At 36.5% G+C, this 26,744-nt stretch overlaps 1 protein-coding gene and 1 long non-coding RNA gene across 2 annotated transcripts in view; one reads left to right on the forward strand and one right to left on the reverse strand.

Moving 5' to 3' along the window:
• antxr2a (ANTXR cell adhesion molecule 2a) overlaps positions 1-9,326 on the forward strand; it is a 47,252-nt gene extending 37,926 nt beyond the window's left edge. Inside the window, exon 17 of the mRNA XM_082168772.1 lies at positions 6,133-9,326. Within this exon, the coding sequence (XP_082024898.1) occupies positions 6,133-6,192 (60 nt within the window). The 3' untranslated portion in view covers positions 6,193-9,326. The remainder of the gene's footprint in view (positions 1-6,132) is intronic.
• A 12,797-nt stretch (positions 9,327-22,123) lies between these two features.
• LOC309498157 lies at positions 22,124-25,328 on the reverse strand. The gene is made up of 3 exons (XR_014205864.1): positions 24,624-25,328; positions 23,275-24,394; positions 22,124-22,325 (listed from the first exon to the last, which is right to left on the reverse strand). It is a non-coding gene; the product is annotated as an uncharacterized lncRNA (long non-coding RNA).
• Positions 25,329-26,744: the final 1,416 nt, after the last annotated feature.

Here is a 26,744-nt window from a genome sequence, read left to right on the forward strand (position 1 = left end):
CCGGGAAAAGAAAGACAGGATGGGGAGCAGAAAACATCTGCACATGTAGTGCAGCTTTGCTTAAGCTACTTTCACAGGGAAAGACATTTCTGGTGACCATGCAGCTAAACCAAGCTTTGTAAACTTGAGCTCTTCCAACACACTGGTTCCTCAGAGCAAGTCATCTCCAGATATCAGATGATCAGCAACCTTTGCAATAAGTCTTCATTGGTACCGAATTTACATTGGATTTTAGTATAATCAAGAACAAGTTTTTGAAAGATGCACATTTGATAGAAATTCGTTCTTTATTAGAAAAGTTCTGTCATCATTTACTAATGCTGTTTAATACAATTCTAAATATCTTTGGAGGTCTACACAAGAAATAAAGTCATACAGGTTTGGAACGAAATTAGGGTAAATGATGACAGAATTTATTGAACTAATTGATTAGTCAAAACTGAATCATTAGATTTCCCATCCCTAGACTAAAGATAGCCTAGCACCTGCTTGTAATATAGTGTGTCTTAATTTTTTTCTGCATCTCTGAATGAGGCAATTACTGTAAATAATTAGATTCTATGTGTCACATATAGGGATAGTTGAATAAAAAAAATAAAAAAATGTATTGTGTCCTCATTTACTCAGCCTGTGTCATTTAAAACATGAATTACTTTCTTTCTTTTGTGGAACACAAAACAGATTTTTAATAATGTTGGCGAACAAACCAACACATTTTGGTGACTTCTATTGTACAGACAAAAAAAAATAAAACACTAAAACATTTCTAAAAATTCTTTTGTGTTCTGCAAAAGAAAGAGAGAAATTCAGGTTTGCAACAACACAAGGGGTGGCACAAAATTTTATTTTTGGTTGAACCATCAACAATATTTAATAACAACTAAATAGTGATTGCTAAGTCCTGACCAATTTAGGTATCACTCTACGGATGTAATGTAGTCTGTGGGTCAAATGATTAGGTGCACAAAACCACTGTTCCAGCCACCCCGACTGTTTTTCTATTTTTTATTTTTTCAATAAATAATTTTTGCTAGCATTTTTATTATGTTGTTCCATTTTGCGACTGACAACAAAGGCAAACACTCTACTAACACTTGTCTTTAAAATGTTATTGTATAGAGCCAGCTCGGTAAATAGACCTACAGTGAACATAAGTAAACATAACTAGATTCAGCCATGTTTAATATACTATATACTATATACTACTATACAGCAGTATACACTGATGAGCCAAAACATAATGTGACCAGTCACAGGTGAAGCGAATATCGTTGACCATCTCCTAACAAGGCTATGTATTAAGGTCTGAGTAGATTACATGGTAAACAAACAATCAGTGTTCATAATCAACATGTTGGATGCAGAAGAGATGGGCAGGAATTAAAGTCTGAGCAACTTTGACACGGGCAAAATTTTACAGCAAGACCCCTGGGTCCGAGTATCTCTGAAAAGGCAAGGCTTGATGTGAATTTACCAACAGTGGTCCAGGAGGAACAAACCACAAACTGGCAAAAGGGTGTTGGGTATCCAAGGCTCATCGATGCACAAGAGCAATGAAGGCATCACATGGACGGCCGTGTACGTGTGCGCGATTTACCTGGGCAAGTGATGGCACCAGAATGCACTATGGGACGACGACAAGCTGGTGGAGAGAGTGGGATGCGTTGGGCAATACCCTTGCTGGGAAACCCTGGGTCTGGCTATTCATGTTGACGTAAATTTGACACGTCCTACGGTGCTACCTACCTAAACATTGTTGAAGACCAGGTACAACCCTTCATGACAATGGTGTTCCCTGGTGGAAGTGGCCTGCCACACTGCAAACATTGTTCAGAAATGGTTTGAGAATCTTGAGATCACGGTGTTGCCCTGGCCTCCAAGTTCTCAATCTGATTGAGCATCTGTAGGATGTGCTGAACCAACAAGTCCGATCCAATGCAGCTCCACCTCACAACCTACAGGACTTGAAGGATTTCAAAGCCTGCAAGGATTTTCTGGAACTGTAAATGTAAAGGCTGTCCTGAGGTAGATAGTAGAGGTTAATGGCTTGGAGGTATTTTTTTTTATTAATTTGTGTTGTTGTTTTTTTTTACCATCAACTTTGCCTCTAATGTTATGCTAAAAATGTGAGCCAGTAATGACCAATTTGTAAACATCATGACACCTAATGTCAGTCTTGGGTTTTTTACCGGTGTCTCGAGATTAAAAACCATCATTCTCCTTCTGTCTCGTGGGTCAATCCGGTAGTCATCAGCTCTTGATTGCTGATCATATGCCACTTTATTTACCCAGAAGACTTGATTTGAGCCAGCAGGACTTGCTGTAAATATTGTGTCAGCAGGAGAGGGTATTTTATACCCTTGTAATTTATGGTGTCTATGTGCTTGCTTCCAAAAGACATTGTGGCTGTGGACTTAAATTACAGGGATCACCATCATGCTGTCAACTCTCACTTTCAAAGCAAGCTGCGGGTAGAGCATTATTAGGCCCTCCAGAGCCTCATGAGACTCATGCTGACATGATTTTTTCTAAATTTAATGCTTGTCAGAGAATCCGTTTTGATTCACCCGTGACAGCTACAGTTTCAGAACCGTAAAATTGAGAGCTTCTTCACTTTTTTTGTATCACTTTTTTTGGCTTTTAATGTATTCACTGTTTCAGTGCCTATATCACTTTTTAATAACTGGAATATTTATCCAAGTTGTCAGCAGGCATTAGATTTTAGGCTCTCTTGGCTTGGTTCTGAATCTCCACCAGACCAGATGGCGGTGCTATGTGGGCCGTATGTGGACCATGGGTGTGGAAATAGTGGGGGCCAGCTCTAGAGTGCAGGATTGCTCACATTCTGGCATTTCCCAGGCCTGTTTGCAGCTGCACTTCCTGTCCCATTTTGATCTTCTAAAATTTTCAATATGCAGATAGGGTTTAGAAGACAGAGCTTAATCTGTGTAATGTCACAGTCATTTTTACAAATAAGGCGTAATTGACAGAAAAAGATTTGAAAAAGAAAATAGAAATGTTTTTGCAAACCCTTTAAAATGCAGTAATATTGTGAAATATTATTACAATTTAAAAAAACTGTTTTGTATTTGAATATATATTTTCAAATGTAATTTACTCCTGTGATGGCAAAGCTGAATTTTCAGCATCATTACTCCAGTCTTCAGTGTCACATGATCCTTCAGATATCATTCTGATATACTGATTTGCAGCTTAAGAAACTTTTTTTTCTTTATTATCAACAAAACGGAAAAAAATCTGTTGTGCTGCTTAATATTTTAGTTTTTCAGGATTCTTTGATGAATAGAAAGTTTAAAAGAGCAGCATTTATTTGAAATATATATTTTTAACAAGTTTTAGTGTTACCTTTGATTAATTTAATGCATTCTTGCTTAATAAAAGTATGTATAAATGTATATTATTTAAATTATACAGTTACATTATATATAATTTAAATTATACATATTATTTAACAAGTTTTAGTGTAACCTTTGATTAATTAGCGCATTTTTGCGTAATAAAAGTATGTATATACAGTACTGTATGCATGTATGTACATTATTTAAATTATACATATTTATTCGTTTTTTGTAATATAATTTTGCTTTTACTTTTTAAGAGAATCAGCTATGTGAACTAGTAACGAAAAGGCCATTTTGACAAACAGCCACAATGATTCACGTCTGTACGTAGTATTGGGAGGAATATGGGATGAAATGGGATGGTCCTGAGAAGGACATGGGCTACTTTCCAAGTTCCACCTTTCTCAATTCCTGGATCTCACTCCTTCAAAGAACAGAAAGTGCAAGACGTCTCCTCTGGGAGTTCCAGGGTTGGGGGAATCAAGCTGTTCCAGACAGTGGCTAGCAGAAGATGAGATGCAAAAACACATGCAGACTCTTTTGGACAGGTGCCCAAGCACACGGCTAATCAGAGCAGCAGACATCTTTCTGTAAAGTCTGGTGGCCGTTAGAATGGTGCGGCTCGGAGAGCGCTCCAAAGAGCAGAGATGGAGGGGTAATGATGCCCCCCCCCAACAGGCTGGCTGTGTTTGACTGATCTGTATAGGTGTAGCATATGTGTGGGGTCACAGAGGTGAAGCTCTTGATGAACTGAGCCTTGTGTGATCTCTTAAAGATGGCATGAAACCATGAGAAATCTCTGATCAGTCCAATCAAGTGCCTTTCCAGTTTTTAACAAACACTGAGTGGTGTAATTATTTCAGCTTTTATGCATTCAACAACTTTCAGCTGAACTTGTTTGATATTTGTCTCTTCATGGTATCATTCGTGATAATTGAGCTGCATAATTGACCAATTTAGCACAAAGACTACACACAGAGACTCTGAAGCTTGGAGTCAGGATCATTCTGTAAAGATAAACCAAAATTCAGAGTGATTTGTATAAAACACAATATTATTTATACAATATAAAAATATCAAACACAAGAGGAATGTTATATTTTAATGACATTTTGCATGTCTCGAGTGAGAAAAACACGTAAAAATGTCTCTTCAGCATACTCTTTTACCCACAACACCCTATCCAATAATATCACCTTAATATCTAGCCCATGGTCCTTCTATTCTCATGGCACAGGTGGGCTCTGTCTGTCTCAGTGTGACATTGCTTACATATATCCAACCCCAAGTGCTCTTGCCCGTGAGCGATGGAGTTAAAATGGGTCTGACCGTGGGTTTGGATATGACCGTATTGCTCTGCACCTGGTCGAATCTTACAGCAGAGCCCCTTCACAGCTATTGTGGTGGAGGCGGACAGCTTTTCAGAGTTCCTGCTTCAAAGCCTGCAAAATCCAGTAAACTTAGCCACACAATCGGCTGTGGCCAAAACAGCATCTGATGCGCCTTATTTGTTGACGGAGTGAGATCTATCGCAGAGGGTGCGCCTCACATGGCTTACAATGCAGGGACAACGTAAAGCCCTTCATTCGTGGTTAGTCTATGAAGACGCTGGTTTTCTTCCAATATCTAATGCCAATTGCGACTTGAAACTAGGGCAGGCGACTGTGATGCTAGTTTTTCATTGTTGGTTGTTACACACTAGTTATCAATCATACATGATGGGGAAAATATATGAACTCTCAATGATAAAAGTGCCTGGGTTCAGTAGAGCATTAATAAATCCTGCACCACACATAGTTGTGTGTGTGTGTGTGGGAGTGAGTGCTTGGGAGTGTGTATGGTGGTTATACGCTATGCGAGAGCTCCCTCTTGGTGCCATTGCACCCAGTTTCTCTAGCTGATGAAACACAAACTATAGAGCAGATACACTGACACTTTGTGCTATAGTGAAAACGGGATCGAACACCACATTTTTATGATTAATTTAATCACTGAACAGAAATACTCAAGATGTATACTTTTGGAAAGTAAAAAATAGAGAATTTTTTATTCTGAAGTGTGTTGTTTTTATATTTGTTTGTGTCTGGGTACAGGGTGTGATTCACTTGTTATTTGTAAGGAAAAATTCCTCAGTAATTTTATCAAGAATTTTTTTTTAATATTTTTGTTTCCAATCTTGATGTGTTATTATTTAAATAATTTAATATGATATACATATACATTTAAATTTTTTATTATTTATGTATTATAATAGTTTACTTTTTTAAGGGAATCAGATATATATATATATGGAAAAGTAATATGAGGGCCATTTTGAAAAAAGAAGAAGAAAAAAGCCATGATGAGTAATGTCTGTACATAGTGTTATACTTTGGGGGGTATATATTGTTATATATTGTTGTATATATATTTATTGTTGTAACAATAAATATATTGTTATATTATATTTGGGGGGTAATAAAGAAGCTTTTCATTCCATAGTATAAGATGGTCCTGAGAAGGAATTGGAATACTTTCCAAGTTCCAGCTTTCTCAATTCCCTGATCTCACTCATGAATCCAGTTATTTTATTAAGGATTTATATTCACATTTTATGTTTTATATTATATATTTTATTTTATAATTTTACCACCCTGACATGATGTCTTAAATAGGCACAAAAACATATGTTAATAACAATTATTGTGAATACATGAATTACTAAAAATACATGAATTAATCAGTCAAATAATTAATTAAATCTTCTCCTGACCTTTTCTTTTTCTTCTAGGGACGCTGTATAAATTTCAATCGGATGCAGCATCAACAGACGACAGTCTCCAGTCTCTGAAATACTTTGACTTCCAAGTATATCAGATGGGACAACAGAAAAAAAGCATAATTTCCTCGAGATGACATAGCTTCTTTGGCCACTTAAGAGTATCTTGGTTCAATGCTTGCGTATTGGCTTTCAAAAACTTATAATTCTGGTATCTTTCAAGCTACTGAATGGCAAGCAGATGACTAAATAGATTAACCCCAAAAAAGTGTCTGATTTTGCAGCCGATCTGGTTAGCTTTAATGCACAGCAAAGGCTTTTTCATGTTTTGACCATATTGTGCCTTCTGAGGAAAAAAACTAATCTTATGGACACAGACGGAGGCTATTTCAGAAAAAAAAAAAAAAAACAGAATGAGATGAGGCTCTTTGCCGTTGGCTGGGAAGTAGAACTAATCCCAGTAGGCTCATGGAGTGCAGAAGTACTTTGCCTCTTGGCAATGTCTCTTCACAAAAATCTCTCCAAGCCCACTATCGTCGGATGCCTAGCGGGGCTTCTTTGACTGGAGATCTTGTCATTTTAACACTGAGAAGTGCACACGCATGACAAATTGTAGACAGAATGCCCTAAGGTATTGGACGCAGTAAGACTTTGCCCTTTAGTTTGTGAAGACACCTTTCTATCAATGCGAGGACAGCACAGAGAAATTAATAGAGCGTTATTGCACCGCAAGACACCCTGTGACCAAAGCTCTCCGGCAAGGTTTTGAGGGACAGATTTAACTCTGGTGGTTGGTGCTTCCTCCCCACTTATTTGGCAGTCTGTTCTGTGCTCACTAATGCATAGACCGTCACAATTCAGAAACATGCCCCTCAGTTAAAGGGTTTAAAGCATCAATACAACTGTCCATCCATCCGATCTCCAAAAAATGTGTGCTCAAGTTTTCTTGGGACAGGAATATCAAACTTTGATTAATGTATAGGCAACTTTAGAGATTTATCTTTTGTATGAGGTCTGACCACTCTAGATTTTTTTTTGTAAAATTAAGGAGTTCCTTAGCTGTGCTAACATGACACCCTCATCCAATATACTCGGAAGATCAAACCGAAAGGGGCGACGGACGGATAAGTATTGTTCATTTCCAGAAATTATCCACGTCGCACTCCCCCCTCCACTTGCACACAGAAAAGCGAGCAATATATATTTATTTTAGATTTCTTTAACGCGCTGTCATGACGACGATCGTGAATGATGTCAGTGTCAGTGGAAACACTGTGGGGGAGGAAGGGGGCGGCAGCTGAAGAAAAAGGCTCGAACGATCCAGTCACTTTCGATACGCTACTTCAGATGCAAAATGGATATTCGAGTCGAAATCTGACAAAGCGTGCCGGCTTTGACGGGAAGTGGTATAGACAATGACCAGTGGCTGGGTCAGTGGGATGTCTCAGTGCAAGCAGGGAAGCTTATCAAATGACACTAAAAATAAGTTCAACAACCATCAAGTTTGAGGGGGGAACAGAATGGGGCGCAGTCGCTCACATTCGGTGGGCATGCAAGTGTGCAAGATGGCAGGACCATTGGGGGAAAAAGCCCTCTTAATTATTTCTTTGTTTCTATCGTCATAATTGTAGGGACGTTCATTATTGTTCCCCTCCACCCCCTCCCAAAAAAAGAAACAGCAGAATAAATACAGAAAAGTTGAAACATTTGGAATCATTCTCAGAGGCACTTACTGTACAAGTTTAGCTAATGCACTTCATGGATAGATAGGTGAGTGTAATTCAGCTTTTATTTCTTTTTATACGTCACAGATCACAGAATGTCAATTAAGTTTTATAAAAAATTTGGTTAGGTATTTACATACTATTTGCAACATGGCTTGATATGTTTACCGGCTCCTTACATGCTATTTTTCCACCTCAACCTCACCAGAGCTTCTGCTTTGTTTTCTCTTATTTGTTGTTTTTGCTTGTTTTATTTCCCTTTTATTTTTACGTCTTCTTTAATGCATTTTGTATTGTTATATTTATATTTTCATATTGATTGTGGTTCCTGTGTGTGTATTTTTAACTATTTTTTTTAAATATATAATTTTTTTATATACGTTTTGGGACCCATTAATGCCTGTGGAAAGAGAAACTGATTGTAAACCTTTTGTATTTGCGTAGCAAATTGGATTTATTCTTTTAAATGTTGAATTAAGCTCCAGCAAAAAAAAAAAAGCAAAAAAGAAAGAAATATATATATATATATATATATATATATATATATATATATATATATATATATATATATATATATGTTATTAATAACTTAAAAAAATAGGAATAATTTAAAATAGGATAATTACTCCTGTTTTAGGTGATTTTTTTATTGGATTTAAAAAAATTATAATTAAGCAACTCAGTGATGACAACTGTGCACTATTTTTAAAATGTAAAGAAACAATGTATTAGTAATGATCCTTTTTTATTTGAACTTAAAACCAGGTCAGGTTTTTTTTTATATTAGTACTTGCAGCCCTTGTGAATATAGTGCCTCATGTCCAACTGCAGTCCGGCCAATGAATGTAATTTCAATAGTAACTTATTTATTTTTTCCTAGTATACACAAGGCCAATTATCATTGTGTTTTTGTTTGAGATCCTTTTTTTTTTTTTTTTTTTTTTTGACAATGTAATATTTCATGATTCTTTTTTCCCTGAAAACAATGGGTCTGCAGATATAAACTTCACTAGTGCACTGGTTAAAAACTACTTTTAGAACAGTAGTAGTGTACAGAAATAATTTGAGTAAAATGTACAGAAATAAAAAGAAACAGACAAGGAAAAGAAGTGGGCAGAAAGTTTGCCCTCACAATTGGCAGCAAATTTTTTTTATTTTATTTTTTATTTTTTTACCAAATTCACATTGACTTGCTGATTTGTTTCTTCCCCATATAAAATGCTACTAAAAATAGTTTGATCCATTGCAGAAAGCTGGAGACACTCAGATTCACCATAAACAATTAGACTACCGGTATGTTCACAATGTTAGTCATCTGTTTTTCTGCAGTTGTTGTCTTGCGCTGAAGTAATACACACCATACACACAAAAGCATTTAGCACATCTCATGTTCTCATTTTCCTTATTCAGCCATTATTGAAGTTTCAAACATTTTTGTATTTGCTTTTTGTATCAAATAAATGGCACGTTGTTTTTAAATGATCCTGTGTCCATTCTAAGCACTTTAATGATTCATCAGGCATCACACTTAAGCAGATTACTGTAAATGATTCTGCACAGCTTACACTCAGTAATAGTGAATTATTAAAAGCCATATTTTCATATGATAAACTGCTCTAAACCAAAACATCTGCTTATCTGTCTTATCTGACTATTAGCGGACTGACTTGATGTGTTGAACTCTTTTAAATACACATCTCTTCTGTAGCTAACATTATTCTGAATACACGGTTTACTTAGTTTGGTTCATTACACATGCTCTCATATAGGTCTATATCTTAATTTTAGGGTGTGATAGGTTACACACTTAACTCATTGTTCTCAATCCTGCTAGTTGCACAAGGCCCTTGTTAAGCATACACTCAACCGTCATTAAACCTACAGGATTCCCACCTAACCCTGCTCTCATACCCCAGTAATGCGTGACCAAAAGCTTTATAGTGTTCAGTGCTGCTCATAATTTCCCCTTGAAATGAGTCGTAAGAGACGTTTCATGCACCTGGTTATGACCATAAAACCACTTCTTTTAGAGTCAAAACTTGTGCCTTTAACACAGCATTAGGTCTCAAAAGGAGATGTTCCACTTAAGCTAAGAAAACGCTTTGAGTTGAGTGGCATGGCTCATTATCACAGGTTCACACTGTCTGAAAGATGTTTTATGGGCTGTAAATGCTGAATTATCTTTTTTTTTTAATTCATCTTCCAAGTTTGATGACGTGTAACTTCAAACTTCCTTCAAAGACTTGTTGGAATTGGAATTAAAGGGATAGTTCACCCAAAAATGAAAATTCTGTCATTAATTATTTACCTTCATGATGTTCCAAACCCGTAAGACCTTCGTTGAACAAATGACATTTTTGGGTGAACTAACCGTTTAAATGGATTGTATGAATCTTTTTTTTTTTTTTTTTTGCCAAATAATTTGCTGTTTGGTTATTTTATGCCCTCTTGTTATATTATAAAACTTGTTATATTATTACATTTTCTGGAAAATGTTTGTGTTTTCAAACACAGAAATATAATGTTTATATTGTTCTAAAAGAGCAGGATGTGCTTTGTGAACAAAATCAGACCGCATTTTCTCACCTAACAATGGCCATAAAACAGAATCCTCACTTCCTCGATTTTTTTCCCTTATGGAAAAGAGCAGATTAATGCAGCTGTTCTCTGTTTAAGCTGGTCTGAGTTTATAGTTATACCAGTTTTCACAGTTATCAAAGAATTGTGGGTTACGGTAATTAAACCCTGCAGAAATACTAACCTTTCAAAGAGAGGCCGCTGGAATCAGCTGGTTTCTTTTAAGACAGTCTTGTTAGACTTGACACTTGATTTTATGCAATGCATTTCAAAGTGAATAAAACCAAATCCCGCTCATGCAGTGAAGAGTTGAACTGCACAATGCATCATGTGGAAAGTGCAGGTGGGGGATTAGTGTGTTATGATATTTTACTCAATGTTAAAACAATTACATAAAACAATTACATGGAGTTTTAGTGATTTTTCCCCCCTTATAAATGATGTTATGCAGCGTAGCTCAAAAAAGCAAAGCAATCCAACCATGAGGCATTTGCTGACACTGACGCCTGCACACTCACCTCAGTGCTGGGAGGGTTAGGGGTGGGCGAATCGCTCCGTCTGTTAATGCTAAAAACCAACATACGAGTGTCACTTCACTTTTGACTCCAGCATGAGAGCGAAAATATTGCTCTCTGCACAGCTTGCTACAAGAAATGACTGGCATGTCTTTTACCCAATCCAAAATGAGAAACAAACGAATGAGGGCGGAGCCTGTAGCAGCTAACAGAAGTCACCTTGCCACTGGTCAGAAAAGTTCAGTTAATGGACATGGAAAGAAACAATGACCGGAGGTGATTTTTCTGCTGTTTTCAGAACCTTTGTGTCATCTGAAGCCCAGAACAGCTTTTCAAATTTTACAGCAGATGTTTGAGCAATTTGCAATAATATTTCAGGCTGCAACAGAAAAATGCTAGAGTAGTTAAAGATTTCCTTTTATTTCCCATTTGCAGGATGTTACTAAACATTAGCAGTGTGTTAGGGATCAAAAGATGATTCGCTGTCAAATCAGCTGTAAAGCGGTCAGCGACACATGTCGGACAATGCTCTAATTGTCATTTATTAGGGCCGTTGGAAGAACGCAGACCATTCCAGTTGGGCCCAGCTCAGCCAACACCGCCCATAATCCAGCCTGCCCACCGCAGAGATGCACTGAGAGGAGGCGCTTTACTACCTCAGATGCTCCAAGTTCTCTAAGCACAAACACGGGCCGCCCACGCTCCCAGCAGCACCTCTCCCAGTCGCTGGCATCATTTAACATTACGATATTTTCCCTGTGTTTTTTTGACGGATGATGGGGCCTCATTGCTATGCAAGTGCCAGATGAATCATAAACCTATACCATATGCCATCGCAATTTGCTGATGGGACCAAGCTGTTTTGGTGGATATAAAATCCAGGGATTATAAATGCCTGATCCTCAGTGAATGGTAGAGGCACAAGGTGGGGTGAACGCGAGCCATCTTATCTAATGAATTGGGTCAGTGAGCAGCGGGGAAAAGATATAGCAGTATCAACCTGCTACCTTTACTTTGGTTAATCCTCAAAACAGCAGAAATGTTGTGCAGAAATGAAAACAAACAAACGGTTCAGTGATAACATGTTTATCACCTTCGTTCAATGTCAAAGCTTTAGGACAAACAAACAAAAGAATAATCTGAATTATGATTTATTTTTTCAGTAATTACATTTTAATTCTTTGTGGACACATACACTATAGGTGTGATCTGCATATATGCTTAATAGTAAGAAATTATGATTATTCATCAAGGGTGCATTAAATAGTCAAAAATATTATGATTTTAAATAAATGCTATTCTTTTGAAATGTCTATTCATCCAGCAAACATTTAAAAATCTAACAGACCCCAAGTTTTTTAATGTGAATGTCCAAAAAAGACAAAAGGCACTATGAAAGTATAGCACTTAATTTCTACATACGATGTATTTATTACAGTAATTACAATAACTTGGTAAGAAGACCATGTACCTACACCTAATGCTAAACGTAACCCCTGTAGTTACCTTATATTACCCAGTACACTGTAAGTACACTTACTGTAAAAGTAAGTGCAACCGAAAGTACTGTAACAGCAATCTATGACACTTGCAGCCTTGCTCTGTATTCCAGTTTATAAAGCATACAAGTTTTTTTAAACAAAGTTGTCAAATATGGACTAATTTTATGGTGTTTTTGTTCCTTTTGGGGGCTTGACAGCCTCATTCACTTTTATTGTATGTAAAAGAGCAGTATGAAGAAATTACCCATAACTGTAGAAATATTTTCAAAAGTGATGCCTTAACCCTTAACCCTTATCTATTGTTTAGTCACAAGCACTACTGAAGAAATCCTGAACAACTGTAAAAACCTAACAATCATTTATTTACCCTACAAATCTGTTTCATTTATTATGACAAAATGCTGGTGAAATGAAAATACGCTAATCCCCCGGCTAACGTCACCTTCGCCATAATCCTTAACAGCCAACAGCTGCAATGTGTTATGTGATTATGATGTTCACAAAAACAGCCTTTGAAGCAGCCGCACCAGCAAACTGTTTGTTTGTTTGTGTGTGTGTGTGTGTGTGTGTGTGTGTGTGTGTGTGTGTGTGTGTGTGTGTGTGTGTGTGTGTGTGTGTGTGTGTGTGTGTGTGGATTAGTCATACCCCAGGTGGTCAGTGTTTCTCCAAACTAGGCGAGATAAGCTTGCTGCACAACGTATACAGTATATAGCTACAGTATCACAGATCTCCTTCTTTGGTATGTTTTTCTTTATCTAACTTGAATTTGTTAAAGCAGCACTCCGCTATATTAAGAATCTTTGATAGTAACATTTAGATATATGTTATAATAACTAATATTATGTAACATGTTTGTAACAAGCTCAAATAACTTGTTGCCTTCATTGATCTGGTTTCCTGAACTACTTCAACTCCGTTGCTCCACAAAGCTGCACTGGCATCCATAACTCATGTCCCGAGCGGCAGAAGGCTGACCACTACCCTCCCAGTTTTAATTGAGCAGGTCTGAAGCAGACTTTATGTCTTACCTTTTACGAGCCAAAGATCCATTAAAGGCCGAACCGCTGTAATTCAATCATTTTCATTGTGGAAAATGTTCACGATCAATGTGATAGATTTCTTCATCAATCAATATTACATACTGTAGGTTCACAGACTCCAAGCCCTGAATAGAAGTGATCAAGCCATGAATTTCAGTTTTATGAACCACATCTCTTCTAAAAGTTCATTAGTAAAGCCAGCTATGTGCTGATCTACGGCTGCATCAGGAAAATTAAATTAAAAACTGGACAGACCGCTTTTAGCAGCTCTATTTGTCACTATATCATTTTAGACCACTACATTTATTTTTACTAAACCTGTTTATAGTGTCAGCTTCTCAAAAATAAAGCACACTTGTTTTCAATGTCACCTTCATCTCATGTGATAATGCATTTAATAAATCCTTTTGTGTTTTGCATTTAGATCCTATTTTTGTCAGAATCAAATAATCTGTTATTTATTAATCTAGTCTAAGCCTATCCATATTATCTTCTATAATTCAATATTAATCAAAAGCTGTAAAACCCTACAAATCATAATTAAACCACAATTATATTTTCCCTAAATTGTATTATGAAAAACAATCAATCAGATAGACAAACAGATAGATAGATAGATAGATAGATAGATAGACAGACAGACAGACAGACAGACAGACAGACAGACAGACAGACAGACAGATAGATAGATAGACAGACAGACAGACAGACAGACAGACAGACAGACAGACAGACAGACAGACAGACAGACAGATAGATAGATAGATAGATAGATAGATAGATAGATAGATAGATAGATAGATAGATAGATAGATAGATAGATAGATAGATAGATAGATAGATAGATAGATAGATACTGTAAAGTAATATTACGTTTTTTGATTATCCTGAGATTGCACTCATAACATAAGCCAAGATTAGGAAAAAAATATATTTTTTAAATCCTCAGATATGTACAATGAGATTATATCAGCAATAATATCCTACATACTTTATATGAAGCAGAGAGAATCCCTTGATACCTGTAGTTTCAAGCTGTCTGTTCTTATATAGGGCCGAGTCCAGTATGTTGTGTTTTTTATGCACTCTGTTGTTTGCTGTTGAAGATAGACAGGGGCTGGAGGTTGGGGGTAGAGATCACTGACGGTCGCTCTCACCCTCTACCCCAGGGCACACCAGGTGAGAGGTGGAGAGAAAGAGAGAGTGAAAAGGGGAGAAAGAGAGACACACAGCTGTGGAGTGCTTTACAGGCAGGCGAGAGGGCCCTGCAGGCACATCTCATTATTTGAAGGTCATCCTTTTTCATACGACGAAAACCCAGTGACATGTTAAAGTCTGTCCCAACCAATCTGCTGGACCCCATTTGATGGTCAAGAGGAGTAAACAGCAGTCAGGAAACCAAAAGAGAATTACATGATGCCAATATTATTGTGTTGATCATCATTTTAGTATATTTTTCTACAAGAAGTCGTAAAAAAAAATGTTTCCCATTTTTTCAACTAAATGACACAAACAAACTGAAACATCATGCATTTGAGCACTGTCGCATGCTCAAACATCCAATGTAAACAATAAATGAGGGCAACACGCAGGGTCTGTACATCATAAACTAAAGAGGACAGTGGTATCTTTATTCTTCAGTGACTGCTCCTCAGGATCTAGGCATGTAACCTAATTACATTCTAATTGATGCACTGTGACAATTAATTAACTTTAAAACCAAAGGCTGCTTAATTAACTGTCTACATACTGCATTTAGAACAAGAGCGCTGTTATTGACTAAAGCACTATTACTGTTCACTACTGCCACCAGTGAAGTCATATGTCAGCACCGTACACTGTGTTTTTAGGTGTGTATATGCTGCATATGATTTGCATGATGACCAACAATATCAGAAGCTCCCCAGATTGTGCAATACACTTCAAGTATTTATCCTGCTTTTAGAAGACATAACTACACAAGTTACAGGTTCATGTTTTAGAAAAATCAACAGCTGTATTTTACATTATCCACTTTTACAAGTTCCGAAATAACAAGGCATATATTTACAGACTGCCCATAACACAGACTGCCCAATACAGTGTTTACTGGCAATGATTGTTTTATTGGCAACCACTATGTGATGCATAATTTAGAGTCATAATTTTGAATATGCTCTTTTCTGCCTCAGCATGTATATTTCATCCTTGTGTCTCTCAGGCCATAAAACGCATCCATCCACCAGATCTGCGTTGGGTCACGACTCACTGCAGGCGCAGCGTGGATCTCTGCAAACAGATGCTCAGAATTAGCAATAAAAACAAATGCAGGGCTTACATATACTGCAAAAGAAGGCTTCAGTAGATATATTCATACTTCTGAAATGTGTAGAATCAAGGGAATTATAAATCTCCACGCCATACACTTCTACGATGTACAAATTTGAAGATATATTTTTAGATAGTTTTATGTGTATATACAGTAAGCTTAAACAATCTCAATTTTTTTTCATTACAAATATGATTAACTGCATTTTAAATAGTCAACCTATAATTAGATGCCTAATGAGCATCTACTGTAGAAACACTGTAAAAAATAAATAAAATATGTACACCGCTAATCAATATTTTTCTGCTATCTACTGTCCTTATATCTGCAAACAAGCTTTTTCATTTGTTATATAAGCAAAACATGATATAGGCAATGAAAAAAAAAAAGATTGTAGGACAGGATTATGTTTTTAGATATTTAGGAATCATCCTACTAAATACTTATACTACTTACTAAAATGCTGTAAATTGTGTAGTAAAATACTTTACATTGCTGAACTGAATCTGCAAAACTGAATACTGTAAAAAGTGTTCGGTTCACTTACTTTAAAAAAATTGTAAACCCGTTGCTTTAAAATTAAGTAAACGTAATGCTTAATTGAAAAAAATTCAGTTATGTGAACTGGACAATTCCACATTACTTATTTTTTTTCGATTAAGCATGAAGTTTATTTACTTATTATTTTAAGGCAATGGGTTTCCTCAACTTTAATAAGTCAACTGATCATTTTTTTCAAAATTACAAAATTTAGAATAAACCTGTATGATTAAATGCATTCATATTTTGCTGAAAACGTATTGCGTTAATACTATCTGCTTAAATGACAAGTATTAATATTTTCTTAAATTCTTTGTGAGGCACCATGTTTAAATGATTTCTTAATCAATAAATCACTAATATATTAACCAAAAAATTATGCTGTCATTTACAATGCTTCTCCTTACATTATTAGATATATATGATCTGCTGACATTTATTTTAGGTTCTAAAAATGCCTTTTGTCAATTTTTTTGGACACTTCTGAAATGCTGCTGAGAGAAGAATAAATGAGTGCTTGACGTTGCCGGACAGGAAACTAGCAGTGAAAGAAATGTTTCTCCTTGAGATTGGCCATATGGGGCATGCAGCGGGAAGACATTCCCACACAAGACAAATTGTTCTCTGAAACACAACGACCGTCTGGCTTTGCAAAAAAAAAAAAAAAAAAAGAGTGAAAAACAATAATTTATGCACGGTGAAACCACAGAGCTCATTGTATGAGCTGCTTGAAGTCCTCTTTAATAGAAATCCATTGTGTTAGTGGTAGAAAAACGTCGCTGCAAATGAATATTCCATGACTTTTGGTTTGGACTTTTAGAGACTGAGATGATATACATTGATTTGTGAATGTTTTAGGTGGTCATATAGAATATGACTTGCAAGGAGTGAGAGGTGACTATTATTTGTAACAATATTAACAAGATTCCCTATAAAAATGTCCCTTATTTAGTCAGTTTAGTCTTTTTATCTTCTTTTTTATCATAACACATCTGTAGAAATTCAAAGCAATATTTATCCTGACAAACAAACATCCTGTATTTCTCATCACAACATCTGAACGAGAAACACAACAGCTTCTGATGCCTGGCAACGGCCACAGCAGTGTGTGTGCGATGGCGTTGTGTGTCCGTGCCATCTTACAGATGTCTTTGTCAAAGCATCGCTGTGGTGACTCTACAGGCTGAGATGGCTACTCTCTTTCCCCCTGATAGATAGCATGAGACACACTGGGTGTTTGGGAGAGTTCAGCATCTGTTTTTCTTATGCAGCTGCACCAACGTGGATGGAACACTTCCAGTTATACACACCCACTCACTGTGTGTATGTTTGTGTGTATAGCATGCTTAACTACTCAAGTGGTGAGACAAAACATTCTAAAATACATCAAACATAAAAATAAGAAATATAAAATTAAACTATTTAATATACACTACCATCCAAAACTGTGGAGTTAGTCATATATATATTTTTTTAATAATGCTTTTATTGAGCAAAGTTGAGCATTAAATTGATCAAATTTGACTGTATACTTTGTTCACAAGTTTGTGTGGCCATATAATCTAAGCGTAAGTGGTAGACGGATTTGGCTTGCTGTCTGCTATAGAGGGGCTCAGAGAGGATATTCTACTCGAGCTCCGATTGCCCCTGATTACGCAGGAAATTACCTTAATAACTTCACATATTGTTACAAAAAATTATATTTCAAATAAATGCTGTGTTTTTTTTCACTGTCTATTCATCAAAGAATCCTGAAAAGATAAATGTATCATTGTTTCCACATAAATATTAAGCAGTACAACTCTTTTCAACATTATTGATAATAATAATAGGATCTTGTGACACTGAAAACTAGTGATGATGCTGAAAATTCAGCCTTGCCATTACAGGAATAAATTACTTTTTATGTAAAAAGAGAAAATGGTTATTTTAAATTATAATATTATTTCAAAGTGTGTGTGTGTGTGTGCAAATATTTATATCTGTTATGTAGACTCTGCATAATTCAAAATGTGATGTTACATTCCACGGAGCACTGCAGTAAAACAAAAGAGAGCACGCTTGGAATTTTTTTAGATTCCAAAATGTCAATTCGAAACATTTAAACGGTATGTTTCGCTTTCATGTCGATGAGCATGTGCAATCAGAACTGGTTTAATTGTTGTCCAATAGACCAGCAAGGTTCACTGCGTGCAAACATATTAAAATGATCTCTAGAACTGCGTCTAATAGTGTACTTTTACCAAGCACCATTGTGGCACAGCTGTTTGTTGTGCGGCCCATCAGCCAGAAGGCATATTTTCACTTCACACAAACACTGAAGCTGACCAGTAGATGCAAAGAAGCCTATGTCAGCAGTCTGCATATTTTCCGGGCCTATTCTTTTTCTTCCTCTGGAGGACAACATTCACACTCACTCTGTCTCCTAGACCAGATCGGAGAGGACAGACAGACTCCTTGACTGTCTCCCAGAGATGGAGGGAAAGAGAGGGAGAGAAGTGTCCTCTCAGCCAGTGTCATAGGGAGAGGGGCTGACACTCAGTGTATGTGACAAGGCCAGTCCGGAGTGGAAGGGCCCCCTGCAATATTAACTCTCATTTGGAGCAGCTGTGGCTGAGAGCATGAAACATTGAACAAAACAGCTGCCATGGATCCACTGCCGTCCTGCCAGCTTGCACTGTCTGTTAGTGCGGAGCGAAAACACGCACGCATACACAAACAGACACAAACACACACACTGGACCAAGCTCACTTAGAAAGCTGAATTGGAAAAGGTCAGTGTCACAGTCGAGAATACTGAAAGGTCTAGAAGGTTCCGGTAATACCCTCTGACTCTGCAGAAAGGTCTACGACGGCATGGTGTTTAAATCTGAGAGATGGCATATAATAAAAGTGCATTCAGTGGAGATATGTTTTATGGCATATCTTCACTTTGTTATATTTTAGTATCATTTATATACTTTTATAGTTTTTGTTAATATTTTGAATTAGATTTTATTTTTATATTTTCAGTTTTTTCAGTTTAATTTTTTCACTTAATGTTTATTTCAAGTCACACATTTTTTTATGGTTTTAGTTTTAGTGAACAAGTCATCACCTTTATATAGCTTTATACAATACAGATTGTTTTAAAGCAGCTTTACAGTGATAACAGGAAATTATGGATTTCGGCTGTTGTTCAGCTGAAGTCACTTTAGTGTTGATTCAGTTCCGTTGTAAAGGTCAACAGTTATTAAATTAGTTAATTTCATCTATAAAGCTGTTCTGCAAAAAAAAAAAAAAAAGTCATCGTCCAGCTCAGTTCAGTTATCATACAACAACATCAGTGCAGTCAGATCAATAACACTGTTGAATATTAAATGTCCCCTAGCCAGAGGCGACAGTTGCAAGAAACTCAAACTCCATCAGGTGACAGAATGGAGAAAAAAAACCTTGGGAGAAACCAAACTCAGTCGGGGGGGCCAGTTCTTCTCTGGCCAAAGAACAAACACGGTGTGATTATGATTCAGGCTGCATCACAAGTCAGAATTCAGATCAGGATCAGTAGCATTTAAATATTCACCCAGTTCCTTTTCAACCCAGTATGGCACAAAAATAAATAAACCTGCAGAAGGTATAGAAAAGGCATTGGCAAAAAAACATTATTGAAGCACTTTGACCAATGTCCAAATCTGTTTCTAAGTTTATGGTGATTGAATCAGAGCTTTTCTTTGTCATGCTAATGAGCCAAAAATATGATGATCCCCTTCCTGATATATAAAGGCAGCTACTGTATATAATCTATACAGAACCATATGAGATACAGATACAGATAACAACCCATTTTTTAAAATGTATTATTATATTGAAGCTTGTAATAAATGTAGAAACCTGTAGAAAATGTTGAAGTGTACTGCAGGATTTCTTTCTTTATGTCGTCCCTCATCCTCATCATAGGTAGCCTACTCGGGCATCTTCCAACCACCAAGAACACCTTAGCAACCACATAACAACATGTTAAAAACTACTCAGATCACCTTTCTAACTGCATACAAACACCTTGGCAACCACTCATCTGAACTGTAAACTGTAAACTGAATCAACTAGTTCGCTAGAAGAAAATGACCTTTCATGTAGGGTGTAACACAGGCACGGCGTTATGGATGAAAACTTTTCTTCAATTTTTATTTATTTATTTATATATTCTAATTTTGTCAAGAATTATAAAAGAAATCGGCAATACGCTCATAATTTGTGCTAAAATAGTCTAAATGTTTCGTTTTAAAAACAATTTTAAAAAGCTGGTTATGTCTATTTTTATGTTTCTGCACAAGTTCAGCAGACAGTGAGGTTCGGGTTTGTTCCGATCAGAGCATGAGCTGAGAGAGCATTTCTGAATATTCCGCTCCGGTATGATGCGTAATGGAGATTCCAAAGCGCTCTTCTTTGGTCAGAACCAAGGAGAGCGATCGCGGATAGGTCCGTCCTATGCACCAAAACTTTTTAACAATGCAACAAAATATTTAAAGAGCATCAAGCTATTAAAATGTATATTATGTATACGCACAGATAATATAACAGTATATTAGTCAGTAATTTTTATAAGGTTAAATGTATTTTTAATTTAACCCAGCTAACATGAGTCCAGCGGGCCAGTGGCGGACCACCGGTGGCAAAGTTGGCGGCCCACCGGCGGACGCCGCCGGCGGATCACTGGCGTTTTGCTCATCGTTATTCTAGCGGACCTCCAGCGGCAGCCGCCGCTTTCCCGACGGTGGTCCGCTATCGTGCCGCTGGTTTATAATAAGTGTTTTCTGGCGGACCACGGTCGGTCCACGGTTTATAATCAGTTACTCATGCTAACCAAAATTCACTATAATGGATAAAAAAAGCAATGTACACCAGTCTCAATAGCAGTTGCAAATTAATTTTTATTAAATTAATTTTCAGTGAACAGATGAAATGGATACATTTGCATTACATTTATCAGATTCTTTTATCCAATGTGACTATTAGTCAAGGACATTATAGGATAAGTTGTACCCTTATGAAAATTAACCATGGTTTTACCACAGCATTTGCAGTAAAACCATAGTTGCTAACAAAATGAACCATGCTTTCACAACAACCAAGGTTTAAAAACATACGTTTATAGTCATGATTACCATAATTTTACAGCAATTATTACAGCAATATTACTAGTTGAACCATGGTTTGAAAAATAAATAAATAAATAAATAAATAACATGGTTGGTACAGTTGTACCATAGTAAAACCATATAGTGCTTTTCACAATACAAATTGTTTCATAGCAGCTTTACAAAAAATGCATGTTCAAGGTTATACAATCGCGAAATATCCTTTAATCAGCCAGAGGCGACAGCTACTCACTGGAGAGCATCTTTTGGCAACAAAGTAATGTCCATAAGATAATCCAAGTCATGAGTTTAAAGTCCTAATTGCTATCCTTCAAAGGGTTGCAGATTTTTAACCCGCTATTCTTACAATGTTGGTAATATGTTAGAACAATGTTTACTCTTTCTCTTAGTTACGTGTACTGAGATATTCCTGTTTATTTGTCAGCAAAACTGTCATGCAAACCTTCCCTTCCCTTCCCCGGTTCCACAGAAAAGGCTTAAGATAGTCCCTGACTAAAATGCATTTTTGAACTGTCTTAACTGGAAGCAACTTGCACTGACATATCTTAAAATATTTCAGGGCCATTGTTTTGTCTCAATATGCACACCAGTAATGTTTTTTTTTCCTTCTTTTTTTCTGAAGTACATTTAAAAAAGCTACTTAAATATCCTAATTAACTAAGGCCTAATCCTGGCTTAATCTAAGCCCTGTGTGTGAAACTGGGCCAATGCAATGTAAGGATAATATCTGGCAGTTTTGTGTCCATCGATAGTTGTCACCATCTGAAGTCTTTTTGAGTCTTGGTGTCATTTGAAGTCTTCACGAGTGAGGCTGGATCCACACTAGAGCTGCTGTAATCTCTAGTGAACTTGCTGAGCATCCTGAGATAGAAACAGGGAAGCAACAGGAGAAAGATTAGCATTGCTGCTGTCATTTTATTTTAGGCAAAAGATGATCATGTGCACTTTTTATTATTTCATCACATATAACTGTAGTGCAAGATTATGAGATGTGTAAATTGAATGCTTGGCTACAGAGATGTGTCTTTAATCTAGATTTAAATTAGGATCATGTTTCTGGGCCCGAAACATATCAGGAAGGATATTCTAGAGTTATTCCCTTACATTCTATTGAATTAATAGGAAATCGTCAGATTTTAATGAGAAAACATGACCTAACGAGTCAGCATTTTTATATTTGAATACTATACATTCTCACAATGCAAACGTCCTAAACATTTCTGAGTATTTGTAATGTTGAAAATAGTTGTGCTGATTAATATTTTTTTTGTAAACCAGTGTAACATTTTAATCCACTTTCTTTTTTCTCTCTCCAGGATTGTTAAATATAGACCCAACATATATAAATGGTAGTTTACACTACTATTCAAAAGTTTGGGTTCAATAGAATGATTATTTTTATAAGAATAGAAAATAAATATTTTTATTCAGCAAGGATGCATTAAATTGACCAAGAGAGAGAGAGTAAAGATTTTTCAAAAAAATGCTTTTTTTCCCTTTCTATTCATCAAATAATCCTGAAAAACACAAAAATGTGAAGCAGCACAACTGATTTCAAAACTGATAATAATCATAAACGTTTCATCAATTCATTTTCCATAGAAAACAGTTATTTAAATGTTTGAATATTATTTCACAATATTATTGTTTTTACTGTATTTTTTATTAAATAAATGCAGTCTTGGTGAGCATAAGAGACTTCTTTCAAAATATTTTTTTTTACCAACAACATTAGTGTATGTTTGAAGTTTTAGTTTAGTTCCTTTATTGTCCACAAGTGGAAATTTGTCTTTGGCTTGGTTTTACTTACTAGTCATATGGGTGATAGCGCCTCAGAGATGATGATCAGCTCAACTCTGCAATGGTGCAGGGCATCTGCATGGAAGGATCTAGGAACACAACTAACCATTTGCCACAGAGCCAACAATATTATTATACAATGACAGGTTTATTAAAAGGACAGAAGCTACAACAGAAGTGAAATGCAGAAAAGAGAAAGAACAGACAATGATTTCTTAATTAGGATAACAAAATGTATGTTTTTAGGTTTACTTTTTCATTGTGTTGTGTTCAAAACCCTATAACACTTGTGGTGTTCCCGGTCAAAAATAACTGGTCTACAAAAAATAGCTTATAAATCACTTGTTATGCTATATTATCACCCAATTCTGGATTCAATATTTTTGTCAACTTGTTTTCTTTCAGTTACGACTGTTTTTATATTTCTATTTGCATCTGATTAATCGTGGGCCTAATTTTTCTGAGAGTAGGCATTTATGAATAATTTTGAAAATATTAAGTAAAATATGAACATGTTCATTATGTTCATGTACACATATGTGCATGTGTGCTTGCAAACATCGAGCCCTTGGACCTGAGCATGTGTGGATACATGCATACACACGCTACCCAAACACACACACACACACACACACACACACACACACACATTAAAACACAGAAACTATTTTGAATATTACACACATTCTTTTTCACAGAGAGAAACTTGATCCTACCCTGAACTGCATCTAATATTCATTTATCCATCTGACATTGATAAACACAAAACAAATCAAACTTCCTTTTGAAACATTAAAGTAGACTAGTTTGATCAACAGTGCAATGTTTTTCATATTTTATTTAATATTTCCAAAATTATTCATAAATGCCTACTCTCAGTTAAATGAGGCCCACGATTAATCAGATGGAAATAGAAATATAAAACCAGTCCTAATTGAAAGAGAACAAGTTGACAAAAAACCAATGAGATAACATTAACTAATATTTTCGGGAAAAAGAAAATCTTCTCTGTTATTTAATGAGCTTCCTCACCTCACCATGTGTTTCCCACTTCTCTGGCAGCAGCTTTCTTCAAAAATGTCGACATTTTGGAGCTTTCCTCTGTTGTAGAGGGATTATTTGTGTTGCTGCTGAAATCACAGAACAATTTTTATCAATATTTGTTAACCGTTGAGCTAGTTTCAGCAATTTTTAAGTACTCCATGTAAGTGACGTCACCGATTAACAGTACGTTTACGTTAAATTAGCTTACGTCCAAGCAAAATCTTTACAAAACTATCAAAACCTCTCATCTACACATAAGATGTGATTAAAGGCCCAAACTTTCATAAACAAAAGCTCAAGCTATAGTTAGCCTACCTCTTCTGAAAACGGTTGAGATGCTAACGGACTTTTTCGAAGACACTAAACCATTTCTATGAAGTAAATATTCAACAGAAGCGTGTCAATTACAAGTAAGATAAGTGTCAAGAACAGTTGTGTGTATTATTTGTGTGATTTTAGAGGCTAAACTCACCTGAAAGCAGTGAAAACAACAGCGAGAGACGGAGTTTTGCTGACAGTTGCAGTAGTGCGGTGCGGTCCCGCGCCGTTTCCTTGGCAACTCATCTCCGCTCCAGTGTTTGAACCCGGCTCGAGTGTTCACGCGCACGCACATTAAAACGCGTCACAGTCACACACACAGCATTTACAAACATAAACATCTAGAATAAGAACCTTACTTGAATAAAAATCTCTTCATAAAATTATGAATTTAAAACTCATTTTGAAGTTATATGACCCATGCATAGGTGCAATTACCACTACTGCTCGTGATAGTGGGACAATTGTGGCTTTTTAAAAATAATTTAAATATTTTTGTTGTTGTTTTTACGAACACTCAAGCCCCATATTTCATTTGAACGCGTGCTAAAAATGCTCATAGGCAATATTTTTTATATCACCAACATTTTGCTTTTGATATTGCTGCAGCTATTAGGTCAGTTTCACCATTTTTTTATTCTGTGCTTTCAGATTCTTTTTAACTGTTAAATAAATAAATAAATATATATATATATATATATATATATATATATATATATATACATTTATAAATTAAAGACGTCCTGTAAGCGCTCAGAAACACGTGGACCGACTATCGGCTTGCCCCTGGTGTGCCGACGGTGGCCCAGCCGCGGAAAACCGCTGGTGGCGTGCCACCCAAAAAACGCTGGCAGACCGACGGGGTTTTCAGATTGGTCGGGTTGCCGATGGTGTGCCGCCGGAGGTCCGACCGTGTCAAACCGCTGACTTCGTGCCGCCCAAAAAACGCTGGTGGACCGCCAGGTCATTGTTAGCTGGGAACGTTTTTAATTTAAAGCCTTTGGATGGGTCTGGCCCATCCAAAACTGGAATCCTGGCGCCATGCCTGGTGTAACAGCTCTTAGTGAATGAGAACATCCTGCGAAGTTTTAAATCTGAAAGTGCACCGTATATAAAGTTATTGTCTTTCAAAAGTAAGAGTCGACTCTGAGTCAATTAAATGAATCATTTTTCAAACGAGTCATAAGCCGTTTCGTTGTGACATCAAGACGAAACATTAGCATATTGCGCACGCGGACACCAGGGAAAACTTGAACCTCAAACCGGCAGCTGATTCCTGTGGATACTGGAGAGCATCATGTCGAGAAGACGCTGTGCTCTACAATGTGAAGGTAAAGCCCGTTTCTTTTCACTGCCCAAGCAAGGACGAGCATGTGAAGAATCAGTGGTTAAAGTTCACTTTACCATGATATCACAGCAGTATAATCCTAAACTTTTGCTGTGTTCCCTTTATTTCACTGACGACTGCTTCTCAAATCAAGTTCAATGCAGGATTCACAAACCGCTTGCTCTTGAAAGATAGTGTTCAAAATACTTAGTTTTGAGTTGTATGTTGTGTAGGTCTCCTGCTAACTGGCTAACTCACGTTATCACTGTCTGAAATACTTCTGCTGATCAGTTGTGGGCCACTATTACCTATAACTGTGTCTATTAATGCAGATCGTCTGTCATTCTCACTACTTTGAGGAAAGATTAAGCATGAGGCAAGATTTGTTTTACCAACGTTTTGTTACATCAGTCATTCATGCCAGAGCTCGGCTAATGTAGCCTATGCACTGTTATTGATACAGTTTCCACATGTTCACCGCAATAAACTAGAAAAATATTCGGTAAATAAATAAGTAGGCCTATAAGTAAAATAATCGGTTTGCTGATGGACATGCACATGTTAATGCTGATGGTGAGGAATTACAGTTGCAACATCTCATAATGTACCTCAAACTGAGTAAATTAGTGTTCATCACTGAGAAACGTCCTGCTCGAGTCGTGCTTGCGATGGAGGTTCGGGTTGAATAACTAGTTCTTCCAGTGTTTCATCATCAGACTCGCGCTCACATTGATATGGTAAAATCGACCTCATTGTTCGTTACTGTATTTAGTTTACGGTGCAGGAAGCCT

Source organism: Leuciscus leuciscus (genome assembly GCF_965113295.1).
Source record: "Leuciscus leuciscus genome assembly, chromosome: 5".
Taxonomy (NCBI): Eukaryota; Metazoa; Chordata; class Actinopteri; order Cypriniformes; family Leuciscidae; genus Leuciscus; species Leuciscus leuciscus.